General features: G+C 37.9%; 1 protein-coding gene across 1 annotated transcript in view; it reads right to left on the bottom strand.

Annotated features, from left to right (window-relative positions):
- Window positions 1-14,227, bottom strand: part of Gpc4 (glypican 4) — a 118,832-nt gene that overhangs the window by 34,751 nt on the left and 69,854 nt on the right. The window contains exon 2 of the mRNA XM_046467816.2: window positions 3,332-3,490. Coding sequence (XP_046323772.1) covers window positions 3,332-3,490 — 159 coding nt within the window. The remainder of the gene's footprint in view (window positions 1-3,331; window positions 3,491-14,227) is intronic.

Genomic DNA, 14,227 nt, shown 5'->3' with positions numbered 1-14,227 from the left:
TGGTTCAAAACATGGATTATGCCTCACTTCTACTATTTCTATTCCTTTTAAAAAGCAATTCTTCCTAACCCTCCTGAACTAAGTATTTGATTAACATATTCATGAGACAACTGACTCAGCTATGCTAATTAGAAATTCTACTATCAAAAACAAATTCCCAGAACTGGCCAACAGGGGGAGCAGTTAGCTCTGTCACTATCATGTTCTGGCTGTATGTCTACAGCTTATGAACATGCTAAGGTAAACAGTGTACAAAAAAAGTTTATAATATAGAAAAACATTTAAGCAAGTCCTTAAACTCAGAGGTTCATATTTAGAACATAAGAAACCTGAGAATTCTGTTGGGTTGCGGAGATAGGAGGCCTACCAAAGGAAGCGTTTCCTTGTACTTCACCCAGGTCTAAACACATATACACACATACATGGTTTATAATTTAAAACCTGGTTTATAGACTGTATAGTAGCCTGATAATTTGCAAATAATAGAAAATTTAAAGTATAAAACCAAAAAATAAACTCAAGAGATATTTCTCAAATCCAATGACTATCAAACATGCCAGGAGCTGACACCAGAACACTGGCATGGTGTCAATGAAGGCAGAATGATGGAAAACTAGGGCAATGGGATGATTTCTAGAAACAGAAGGTTAATTACCTATAAGCCTTATTTTTATTGAAACATATATTATTTTTTTAAAAAATAATTTTTCTTGCCTTAGAAAGGAGGATTATCTCATAGACATAGATAGATTTTGATGATATAGGAAGTTGTCTTAGCTCAGGGTTACCACTTGGAATTACACCATAGGTTAAACATCACTACAGATTCTCCATTGAAGTTGTCTCATCTAATATGTTTCTGTGTGTCCTTTGGCTATTTCCTCACTACAGCTTTGTGCAACTTTTGCCCTATGTTGGTTCCCCATCTGCCATCTTGTTAATCTGCCCAACTTCCTCTCCCATCCACGTTACAGACCCAGGGTTTGGCTTTTATAATAGTTCAGACAATTCTTTGACCAAAAGCACCCACTCTTGGATTTCTGACCGTCAAGACATACCTATAGCACTGAACTCAACATCCTTAGAACTTTACCCTTGAGAAGTGTTGGCAAGTCCTAATAGCCAGTCTTAAAAATCAGTCAGTCAATCCATGTAGCACCCATGAGAGGATTTTGGTTTGCTGGGTGCCAGTCAGGTTTTACCATTTAAAATTATTTTATCATCTCAAAAAATCTAACTTCCAGAAAATGTGTGAAGTATTCTAGCTCTGTTCTGATCTCCAAACCAAACACATTTCTGCAACGACCCTGTCAAAAAATTTAAACAATGCTCATTAAATTTATTGGATATGCCATATTTTAACTAGAAATCAGAAAAAACCAAACTGAAGTTTCATAATAATTTCTCTTAAAAAGTTCTAAAACTGATAAAGGCACAATTTTAACATATTTGTTAACTGTGAAGCATGGTAAGAAAGGGCAAGATAAACCATTTTTCTGTCCTTTTTAAAAACATATGCTAACGCTTACTGATAAAGTTTCTCTGTATGGCTTTCCAAAAAAACCCCTACACATTGGAATCATAGGAGTAGTGCTATAAAACTATGGAGACGGGGGAAGAATAGCTAAGCCAGCAGGCCCATAGGCTAGGACTCCAGAGACATGTCTAACAAGAAATGTCCTTGGAACTTAGAAACAACTTTATCTCTATTGAACCATGCTGCCAAGAGGAGAGCCATTTCTAAAGAGCAGGATTTTTGTTTCCTTCTGAATTCCATTATGAAGCCTCCAACTGGTAATTTTTAAATCTCAAGTTTTTCAAAGATGACCATCTAATTATCTAAGTTTGCTCCCCAGAATAAAAGGGAACGTTTAGGTTATTAGCTTGAATGAGAAATGCAAGTACATACCATTTTCCCCAACATAATTTAACAATAGTTTCATGATCGAGAGACAGAAGTGGTCTAATAGTGTATTCTGTCAATAACACCCATTTTCAAATGGGTGTTATTAAGATATTTCCACACAGCCTATGTGTAGGGAGGCTGGAGTGATAAGGAGGATATATAAATTTACTACCATCCACACAGGGAAAGGAAATAGAACTAATAAAAAGCACACTTTTGCATGCTTGAGAAAATGAGTAGGGTCATTGGTACATACTAAAATACACAGACAGTATTTTAGTTCAACTACATTATAGATTAAATGTGCTATTGTGGTCTAGCCTGGAAATTTAACTAACACTTATTAAATCAGTTATAAGTTTCAAATAACGAATCTCAAAGCCAACATTTGAAATACAACCTGTTCTATAGCTGGGGACTGTCTTATCAGCTATATCAAATCTAATTTAGTCTAACTTTTCACCATGGTAACGAGCCCTTTGCAGAAATACTCAAAGACATTTCACATCCAGAAAATTTGCCTTGTACTTCTTCACCACACATAATGTCAAGAAAAGCATGCTTCAAAGGTACTATGTAATTAGAATGGCCTTTAAAACAGGCACAAAGGAAATCATTCCTATTAAAATTAAATCTACTTCACAACAATCTTCATACTGAGTGAGCAGCACCAAAGAAAAGAATCCTGAGGTGTTTTGGACCTCATATTCTATTTTTAAAAGTCTGTTTTCTATAACGTTGCTTCAGATCAGATTGAAGTACCTCTCATTTGGCTCATATTGGATATTTTTTCACTATTAAAGGAAAGTGTGCCTGTGAGAAGCCACGTCTGGCACAAGGGATTAGAACGGGCTCTGTTGTGGCTTTCCATGGAAAGAGTGTGCCAGACCCCTGCTAATAATGAAGCTGGGGAGGAAGCCTAGCTTAATGAAGACCATAGTATGGTAACCACCTCTTGGTTGCTACTGCATGGACACTCAGGAGCTGAGCTTTAATCCTGTGTTCTGCAGAGCTTCTAGAATCCTACCTGTCTTTGAGGATCCATTTAATTTGAAGACCAGCATCTGTAGACTCTCTATGCCCACTCTGACAGTTTTCAGATGCCTGCTTTTTATTAGGAAGTTCTTTTTTTAATAAGTGACTTGCGTCAACACTATGCTGTGTTTACCCAAGAAAATAAAGTATTTAAATTAAAGAAATCTATTTTTTGGTTTCTTGTGACTGTATTTCCACAATGACTACTATACAGATTCATGTGCATCCAAAATGATTCTAGCAATAAAGCTGCAGGGCTTACTTGCACCTGGAAGCCAACAAAAAGAACATCTTGAGATAAAACTTAAGCACCAAGGGAACAGAGGAGCTCTGAAAAAGCAATCATACAAATTGAACTGTCAGCTCTTAAGTGTGACTTGAATAACATACCATCAAACTTCTTGTAACGGGAAGCAAAGACGGCTTGCAAATGATTGCACTGTTCGCTGACCACACTTTTGAAATCATCTTTACTTTGCAGGCTGTACTTCTCCTCCATCTCTTGAGAGCAGCAGGTATAACCCTGGGGACAGATCTTCAAATGATCACCTGGAAGATCAAAAGTAGGACAGTCAGTCTCTATCATCATCCATCAAGTCCAAGAGGGAAGGGTTTGATTTAGGTGCATTCACGCTGCTGCTTTTCAGTCTGTGAGGTTTCTGCAGAGGCCTAGACATCATGTGTATTGAAAAAATCTCATGATGCCTAAAAGCATTTATTTCCTTCTTGAAAACAATATAATAAAACTCACTCCAAAAGACACAAGAGCCTTCCAATCAGGGAGACGGATAAACCACAGACCACTCAGTGTGACCAATAAAAGGAACAGCATTCATTATCAATCAAAGTCTCTTTTATGTATTTGCTGAGATTTTATGAAAAATACTGTAGAAATACAAAAATGAGACACGGTTTTTCTGGATTTTGGAGTTTATGTTCCAAAAGAGACAATATGTGATAATAGCCAAAGACTGAGCAAATATATGAGCACAAGTTAAAATGGGGAAGCGAAGGGATTTGTACATTTCAAGGAGTTGTCAGCACAGAGGAAACTATGGGAATTTGAGCAGGATAATCTGAGTCTATGATAAATCACAAAGAGGTGATAGTAAATGGCCCTTGATTTTAAGATTTTCTGCCCAGCATCTGTACAAATATTAAAGACTATCTTACAATTCTGTATGGTGTAGCCACCCATCCCAATATAGACTAGTAGGTTCTAATAAATGTAAATCTTTCTATAGTGATGCAGCCCTAAAAGTCAAGGAAAATGTCAAAGACACATCACCTCACAGCAGCCCAAGCCATGAAGTACCTCCCTCCTTTACATCAGCTGCATTATGCTTGTAGTTTGTAGCTAAAGGTTTGGACAGGTTCTTTCTATATGCCCCAGAGTTCCCTCACTGTTCCTCCTCTGTCACAAAACAAAAATTGTGTTTTGAAGAGACAATGAGTCTCTCCTCACAGTAACTAAAAGATACAGTACAAATCAAAAATCAGCCCCAACAGCTGGACGTGGTGTGGTAGTGCATGCCTGTAGTCCTGGATACTTGGAGGCTAAGGTAGGAGGATCACAAGTTTGAGGCTAGCCTCAGCAACTTGGAAAGACCCTGTCTCAAAACTTAAAAATAAATAAATAAAGAGGGTTGGGGGTGTGGCTCAGTGGTAGAGTTCCCCAGGTTCAATCTCCAGTACCACAAAATTAAAATAAAATAAACAACACTAATTGGCATAGTATAATTTTGTACATGTTTACAAAGATTCACTTTGACCATGCCTTCTGCTATTGCTACCCATATTCCATGTAAGACAAAAGCGTTTTGAAAAGAACCAAGATCTTAGAAATGTTAAGCCAGGTACAGTATTGCATGTCTGTCGTCCCAACTACTTGGAGACAAAGGCAGAAGGGTCACTTGAGCCCAGGACTTTGTGGCCAGCCTAGGAAATGTAGCAAGACTCCACCTAAAGAAAATCTCAATAATGAGTTTACTGAAGACATATAAACCTGTCAATGGTAAGTGTGCTTAATAAATAAAGGGTTACAGAATCAAGAGCATATCTTTCAAACAACACTGACCATGTGGAACAAAATGGGACAAAAAATGGCCATTACTGCCACTTGGCTGTGTGTACTTACAGGAATTGGGCCTTCACCTAACACAGATGCCAAAGGAGCTCTGCGTCTGGGTGAGGGTATATCAGGAAAGATTAATTTGGCAACTTATTATAAGCAGATTACCAACAGCACATATGCAAATAATTATAAAATCATATGTGTTCCACATCATTCTTATTTCTAACACAATAAGGGCAGGAGGAGAACAGAAGTGCAATAAATTAGATAATAGGGAATGAGGAACAGAGGGGGACAGGAAAAGGAAAGATAGTGGAATGAATCCAACAGTTTCCCCATGTACATATATGAAAACACAATGAATCCTGTACATCCATAATAATGGGGTCCTAACTAGAATAAAATATATTCCATGCTTGGATAATTATATCAAAATGGACTCTGCTGTCATGTATAACTAAAAAGAATGAATAAATTTAATTTTTTAAGTAGGGAAAATGTTACTTCTAGAAACAATGAGTATTCAATATTAAAGGTTAATATTTGAATAAGTTCCCTATCCAGAAACTTCTAAGTTTCTTTTGGCATTTCTGAAAACCTTGGTCAACAGCTAATTCAACTAACTCTCCACCCCCACAAAAAATTATATATATGAAAAAGGTACTGTTTAGAGTTATGAAGTTACAGAATATCTCAGAACTCCTTGGTAAAAGACCGGTTACTAAAGCTCGGTTTTATGGACACACCTTTGTTACAACCAAAACAAAAGTCCCTCCTCTCTGGCTTAACAACTTTGCAGTAGGACTTTAGCCCAGGCCACATAATTAACAGGGAAATACCCAGTTGTCTCTTGGTTTCAGGGTTAAGAATTTCCGCCATTAGTTAGTCTTAACACATAAAACAATATCAAGGACTCCAAGCATATAGTGCTGTAGCTGTATTAAATAATAAATATCACACTCATATCCCACATAGAAAGTTAAACAGAATGCTCAGAATGAGAACTTAGCAATTAAAGTAAATTACTTCACAAAAGGGAGCAGATACTTTCATAAGATTGTTACAGGCAACTGGCTGGGGTTGTGGCTCACTGGCAGAGCACTTGCCTAGCATGTGTGAGGCACTGGATTCGATTCTCAGCACCACATAAAAATAAATAAAATAAAGGTCCATTGACAACTACAAAAATATTTTTAAAAAATGATTGTCACAGGCCAAAATTCGTTCTAGTACAGGTTGGTTTTCTATTCCTTGCAAAGTTTACATTCTGAAATGTATTGAATTTCCAAAGCAAAACAATTCATGAGTTTAGAAAGTCATCTATGTTCACCAAATCTTAACAGAGTTCACACATATAATAAAGGATCATTTATTTGAAACTATGAAAATAGGCTTCTAAGTTCAAGGAAAAAGATCTCCCCTCCTAATATGCACGTACATGAGGGCGTGTACACAACCTGAAGTCAGAAAATATTAAACGACATCAGGAAAGAATCATTTTCTTCAGTTTAGGTGTTAAGACATTGAGAGGTTTAAGCCTACCCACAGGAATTTTACACTGAGGATACACCCTTCAAAAATGGGCAAAAGCAATAAAAGTTTTACTGGTAACCTGCTGAAAGCAGACAGCACCGTTTACACTGGCACACATAAAAGGCCCCAGCATGGCCCAGGGCACTCCACCCATCTCATATCCACCAAAGCCTTCAGGAGGACTTTATGGAGACCTGCTTATACTTTAACACTGGAGAGCATCTGTGTTTTGGCAATACCTAACAGAAAAGAAAACAGTGCACTTTCATCTAAGAGATCTTCCCAGGAAGACTTAGTGTAGTGGTGAAAGGCTTGTCCCATGTAAAGAATGACAACAGGGTAGGTACTTGGCTGCTTCAGCTTGCAAAGTCATCTTCCTCTCAGTACAAAATTCTCACTCCAACTTGCTACTTTTGGCCACAGAGCCTCAAGCGCACCACTTATTCTGTCTGCATTTATTGGAAGCATTACCTGAAAATGTAATTTGCCATTTTTGCCAAAAGCCCTGAGACATATGCAGTTCAAGACACACTTGTGAATTAAATCCCAAGACATACTTAGGCTACTGGGGATTCAGTGCCACAACCAGTTACTGCTGATGAGATATACAAGAAGGAAAAGGGGAAGAGTTATAGTTCATTTGAAAACGGAATTACAGCTCTGTGTTCTGGTAAGAATCTCTGAGAACTGGAGTAACCTGAGTTATTTTAAAACTTGAATATTTCAGGGCTGGGGGTGTAGTTCAGCGGCAGAGCATTTGCCTAGTCTGCATGAAGCCCTGGATTCAACCCCAGCACTGCAAAGATAAAAATAAAAATAAAAAACCTTGAGTATTTCTACTTTAAGCACCCAAAAGGGTTTATTTTGAGAACCAAAATGCACATATTTTTTGAAAGACATTCTATGTGTTTGAGACTGCTTTTGAAGGCAGTGTCTGAATGAAAAATGTTTTTATCTTTCTGGAGATCTCCTTTCTAAACCCAGTGATCCTATGGATGTATTTAAGAAAAATGACACCACTTTTCCTTTAGGCCAAGAGCTGAACACCAGGACAAGGGAATCAATATGGCACAGTCAGACAGGGCTTGCACATTTATTTATTTGTTTATTTATTTAGTTAGTTACTTAATTAGTTAGTTACTTGGTAGGGGGGGGAATAAAACCCACAGCCTTGTCCATGCTAGGTAAGTGCCCTCCCAATGAGTATTCTCAGTCCATGTGCACTTTTTAGAAGGGACCTAGGTGACCCTGACATACACCTTTCATTAAGAATTTTAGCTGAGGGGCTGGGGTTGTGGCTCAGTAGTAGAGCACTTGCCTCATACATGTGAGGCACTGGGTTTGATCCTCAGCACCACTTAAAAATTTACATAAATATTGTGTCCATCTACAATTTAAATTTTTTAATTAAAAAAAAGAGAGAATTATAGCTGAGCTGGGCATGGTGGCACATATCTGTAATCCCAGTGACTCAGAAGGCTGAGGCAGGAGGATCATAAGTTCAAAGCCAGCCTCAGCAACTCAGCAAGGCCCTAAGCAATTCAGCAGGACCCTGTCTCTAAATAAAATATTAAAAGGGTGGGGATGTGGTTTCGTGGTTAAGTCCCCTAGGTTCAATCACTAGTAACAAAAAAAAAAAATAGCCACACACATACACACACACACCACACATAGAGAGTTGGGAAGCTTCAGGAATTGAACCACAGAAGAGCTGGGAACAGCAGCTCACCACTGAATCCAGAAACCCAGTGAACAGTTGGTTATGATCTATAACTGTCATTTGTCTCCCCTATTTCCCTAATTCAGTCTCCTGCTGGATATACATAGTTTATTCTCCATGTAGCTCTTCTAGTCCCTTCTAATTCGCCTGTCTGCTTCCCACTCTTTCTTTACTCACATTGTTCTTTTTTTTACTCCACCCCACCTCTTTAACTACACATAATATGAAACTGAAGGTTTTTTTTTTTTTCTATTTGTTGTACTTGCTGAGAGTTCCTTGTTCTTAATTTTAAAAGCAGGTGAATTGAATGCTTTATGGTTTTCTAAGGAAGCACCTAAATTAAGTTGCTTTTTGTACATGGCCCTTGATTAGTTTTTTACTTTGTGGGTCAGTACCCCTCAATAGAAAAAAGGTCCCCCGGCCCTGTCCTAGGAGGCTTGGATGGGATTCAATGAAGCGTGCTTTTAAAGCTTAACTCTATGGCATTTAAAAAAAAATCACTGGAAAGAGCCAAACTTTTTTCAATTGCACCAGCTCTATGTAATTTCTCTTTAGTCTTAATATCAATGCCTTAGTTTTCAAAGCTGAACAAAGACAATCACAATAAATTACTATTCGATCCTGCTGAGTGTGTATTGGTTCTTTTTTTTGTGTGTGTGAAGGACTTCAAATCAATGGTTAAAGAAGAAGGCATTGAATATGAGGAATCTATTCCTTTAACAATGCTCTGGGGTGAACAATCTGTGCAAATGTGCTTTCTCACTTTATCTCATTTGCTCTTCACACCAAAGGCTGGTTCTGATATACAAATGGGGTGCGTCTAATGTCTGTTTATTTTCAGTTGCTCATAACCCAGCTTTCCTTAGAAAATGTTGTAAATGGTGGTTAGGTTCTCAAGTCGGCCTTCAGCTTATTGACTACTAATGTGACTTCTTTCAACTCTATTGAACACACCGTTTTCTACATCTTTTCCAGAAAATTCATTTTCAAATCTAGCTCAATGCCACGAAAATAGCTCTCCAATCCCCACACTGTTTGTGGTATAAGGGAAGGCAGTAATAGAAGAATACTTAGATTTGCCACTAAGGTATTAGCTTTCTGTACCTGTAGGAGACAAAGTAAATCTCTGGGGATTATTCCTCCAGTGTCTTACATGAAGAAAAGGATAGTCAGAAATCCTTCCAAGACACTAGCAGAGAATTCAGCCTTGCTCGCACCACTGTGATTTGTAGGGCAGACATTCTCTTTACCCAAATCAATTTCACAAATAAGGCAACCAAATGCCGTTGAGAAACACAAGAGATGCAAACTGTACCCTAAGGGGAAGAGGCTACAGTGAGGCACATTTGAGAACAGTCTGGAAACATTTGTAAACTGCAAATGTAAGAGGCTGTGATTTTTGCATTGGCTTTTCTTGAAGTAACCCAAGCTTTACTTGGGTTATGAAGAAAAATCTGGCTCTTTATGAGACAAAGAAAAAGCATCTTTTATACACTGATCAGCTCCTAAAGTTCTGAACAAAAACACATTTCTGAAAACATACTAAGTGTCAGAGGGGGGCAGAAGTAAAGTACCTCTTTCTTGCAGCTGGTTCAGGATGATTTCTGATTGAAGATGAGAATCCAAAGAATCTGAGCATACCAAGCAGGAACTGAATAGTATGCGTATGTGATGGTGAATGGATGGCAACCAAACATAATATTTAAATGATCATTAAAAGCAAAGTGTCTGGGGCTTGGGGTATGGCTCAGTAGTAGAGCGTTTACACAAGGTCCTGGATTCCATTTCTAGCAACAACAAAAAAGTTAAAATGAAATAAAATAAAAAGAACAAAGTCCCAGGCACCTAAGGAGACATGACAATGAAATATAATGTGGTGTCCTGGATGAGATTCTGGAACAGAATGACATCAGGGAAAAATCTAAGGAAATCACACAAAAACTTGTATGTGAATGTTCCTAGGAACACTATTCATAATAGCCAAATTTCCATCAACAGATGAATGGATAAACAAAATATGACATTTATAATAGAATATTATTCAGTGTAGAATTAATGAAGTTCTAATATGTTACAACATGGCTGAACCTCAAACACACAGCTAAGCAGCCAGTCACCAAAATCTATATTGTATAATTCCATTTGCATAAAAATGTCCAGCATAAGCAAATGTAAAAAGAGAAGGTCAATTAATGGTTGCCTAGGGCTGGGAGGAGGGATGGGAGAAAAGTGGGGGTGATAGCTAAAAGGTATGGAGTTTGCTTCTGAGATGATGTTTTAAAATTTGATTTTGGTGATGGAAGTAAAATCAAATTTTAGAACATCATCTTAGAAGTGCATCAAAAACCACCGCATACTATATAAATGGGTGAATTATTTGTTTATGAATTATATCTCAGTAAAATTGTTAACAAATCAAAAAACTTAAGAAAATTAGAAGAAAGTATGGATTATAATGCATCTCTGCTGATTCTTCAATTGTGACCAAGCACTGCACAAATGTGAAGTGTTAGTAATGGGGATTAATTTTAAGGGGTGAATATAGAAAACTTTCTATGCTATTTTTCCTACCTCTCTAAATATAAACCTTTTCAACTAATATAAAAAGTTTATTTTAAAAATAAAAAGCAAGTGTTGGCTTTCAAAGTTAAAGAGGATAAATCCATGTGGCCGGGGGGGGGGGGGGGAAACTTTCATCCTTCTTTCAAAAAAAATAAAAATACTTGACATAATTCTAATATTGGGGAGCTACATCAAACTATTATTTGCTGAGGCAATTTTCCTAATCCATCAATTGCTGCTTTACCCTTTTCCTAATTTTTTATTTGTTTTGAAAGTAAAACAATTCCTTGTTGTTGGGTCGAAAGCATTACCAAAATAGTTTCTGTTCACTTCTTAGAACTAAATTCACATAGCTACAAAGCGAGCTAAAGTGCAGGTTGCTATATAACTCCAGCCCCTCTAAGCTACCTAAGAACCCCATGAAGAACATACAATGCTCTGCTTCATGGGAACAAAGAAAGAAAATCTCTGAAGGTTTTGAATAATCCCAGGGGGTGGGGGAACGTATACATTAATCCATCCTCCCCACTTCCAAAAAGGAGTGAAATTACTACGTATAATATGCTATGCACATCGAAAGCCTGAAGTCATCTGACTTAAACCTTAATAATAAAGTGCATAAATTACAGTCATTATGCAGATGTATGATTTGAGATCACCTACCAATCAGTAGGAGAAATGCAGCTAGTTAGCATTTTGCAAAACCTTGCCAAAATATAGCTCTGGAGGGCTTAAGACTGCCAATTATTTTAGGTCCACTAATCCTGCAAGGTAGGCTAAGGAAGGCCAATCCAAAACACATACATTTCAAAAATAGGTTTTATTATGTTTTTCTAAGAATAACTTTGTATAAGCATAGTTGGAAGGTAAGGCTATTACTTTAAAACTCCACACTTCATTTCAGCAAGCTTACAATAGCTTTAAATCACATTCCAGTTAGAAATCAAGCAGAGCTTCTTACTGCTTCTTAAATGATAAGAGAATTATAAGCTGGTTATTATCTGTTGATCTAAGATCTCCATTTTAACTGCATCTAAGGTTTACTGAATGAGTAAACCAAAGAAAGTGAGTGGCCTGAAATGCACACTTCTGTGTTTCAGGCACCTTGTTTCCAAAACCTCTGTGCAGCTAGAGCAACTGCATCTATTTTGCACACTTAAAACCACTACCTCCATGGCTGGGGTTGTGGCTCAGTAGTAGAGCACTTGCCTAGCATATGTGAGGCACTGGGTTCAATCCTCAGCACCACATAAAAATAAATAAATAAAATAAAGGTATTGTGTCCATCTGCAAAAAATTATATCTCTGTGTGTATGTATATGAACCACTACCTCCTCCAGGACTGAAGAAAAAGAATAATTCTAGCTATTAACCCCAAACTCCTCAACAATTCTCAGACTCTGATAATTCCTAAACAGTCAGTGCTAATAAAAGGCCCAGAGAAATGCATAGAGGTCCTTCCTTTGGGATATGGCCAGGGGCAGGCAGGAAAGATATTTTCTGTCAATGATTCAAGCACACACACCTTGGTGGCATCAATTGAGAATTTCATTCAAATACTAATTTATCGTTTTCACTGAGTTCATAATTTAACAGAATGCCTGGGGATAAATAAATGATTCCAAATGCCTCAATGTACTTCAAAATCATACAAATGATTTGAAAGAGCCACATGTGAATTTCAAGTCCTTTAAGGGGAAAAGAAAATACAAAGACTGAGAATATGTGTTATATGGTGCTTGTGAAATTAAGATTTCCACAACTCTCCTCAACATCTTTCTTATTTTCTCCACTGTTTTCATGTTCCTCACCCCCCCATCTCTGAGACTTCCTTTCTATAGAGATGAGAGACCACAGAGAGACTGAAATTCCCAAGATTGATCACATCTGCTATAGCAACTACAAATAAACAGCCTAGAGAGAAAACACTGTTGGCTAGGACATGTGTTCCTTTGGTGCCCAACAGTATCCCTTAAATCAGTGTCCCCAACCCATACATCATAATGCCTGGTAGATGGAGGATTGTGCAGGGCCATTTTTAAGACAGCTGATCAGACTAGTCTCAGAGGGTCAAGGGGGTGGGGTGGGAGGCTGGTCATCAGCAACTTGCCCTTCCTCTGCATCCCCTGTGATTGCCACTGTGGGCGGTCTCCAGTGCAATCCCAGAAGACTTCAGAGAAAGGGAAAGGAAGAAAGTATTCTCAGGAAAAACATTGGAGACACTCCTTCCCTCCTCCCTGCAGGGGTCTGACTAACTTCCAACAGGGAGTGATTTTCCTTATTATTTCCAAATAGTCTCTAAAGAAGCCCCAGGATCCCCATTCTCAGATAGCCTGCCATCGCCATTTAAGTTTCACAGCAAGATCGGAAAAGGTCAGCAGCTGAGTTTACTGTATCAAGTGTAGAAGAAAATGTAGTGAGCATGTGAGATGGTGCACAGATGTCAGACACTTGCTCCAATGCAATTATTAATGCATTTCATTTTATACACATTTTCAAGGGTTGTGAGAGCATGAAAATTTTTAACATCGAATTCATTTCTCTTTTTTAGTAATTGGTTTCAGCTTGGGAAAAAGGGAAGCTAAAAAACTGCCTTTAAATTCTCTTTCCCCTTTTGGATGCTGGGGATGGAACTGGGACCTTGTGCATGCTAGACAAGTACTGTACCACTGATATATTCCCAGCCCCTGACTTCTCTTAATCCTTGCTTTCATTATATACCTAAAATTCTGCCCCCTCAATATAGTATGAGAAGAGAGTTTCAGTATTCTGCCTAGAAAAAATACACCAAAAGAATAACATATTCATCTATCATGAATTCTCTACAAGATATTTCTTCAAATAGCAAGTTTTACACACAGTGATAGCAAAATTAGCTTGCCCATGTAAAGCAAAACAATTCTGTAACATCAAATTTCAAGCCCCACAAACAATTCTTTAGAATTATAGCCAGGCATCAATGAAATGGTGAAGGGGGAAAAACATTTTTGTTTTCAATGTTTATGCTTAATTACATCCCTTAAAACCCACCTTCACAAAATTCTTGTTAAAATTCTTGTTAAAAGGCAAAGTTATAGCTCTCTCTAGTACAGATCTGTTCTGAGGGACTAATCCCAGTTCCCATGAATGTGGACATGAGCCACAGTTGAACAGGGCTGAATTTTGTAACAGAGGGGGGGGGAAAAGGTCTTCTGAACCTTAGCAAGAGCAGATGAGAAGAGGCAGAGCCTTCCTCAAACTCCCCCTTGGTTTTGCAAGGCTGGGTTTCCCCAACCTTCCCAATTAGCCACGAAAAGTTCTTAAGTAGCTTATTACCCAATATGAATCATGCCATTTCCAGTTTTTTTAAAAGCCCTTCTCCTCACCACTATCTACCACCCTAGCACCTAGGCCTGCC

Source organism: Marmota monax, unplaced genomic scaffold (assembly GCF_021218885.2).
Source record: "Marmota monax isolate L192 unplaced genomic scaffold, Marmota_monax_Labrador192_F-V1.1 WCK01_AAM20220418_F8-fsc00054, whole genome shotgun sequence".
In the NCBI taxonomy this organism is placed as follows: domain Eukaryota; kingdom Metazoa; phylum Chordata; class Mammalia; order Rodentia; family Sciuridae; genus Marmota; species Marmota monax.
Note: the sequence above shows the minus strand (reverse complement) of the source record. Positions and strands in the feature narration are given on the sequence as shown.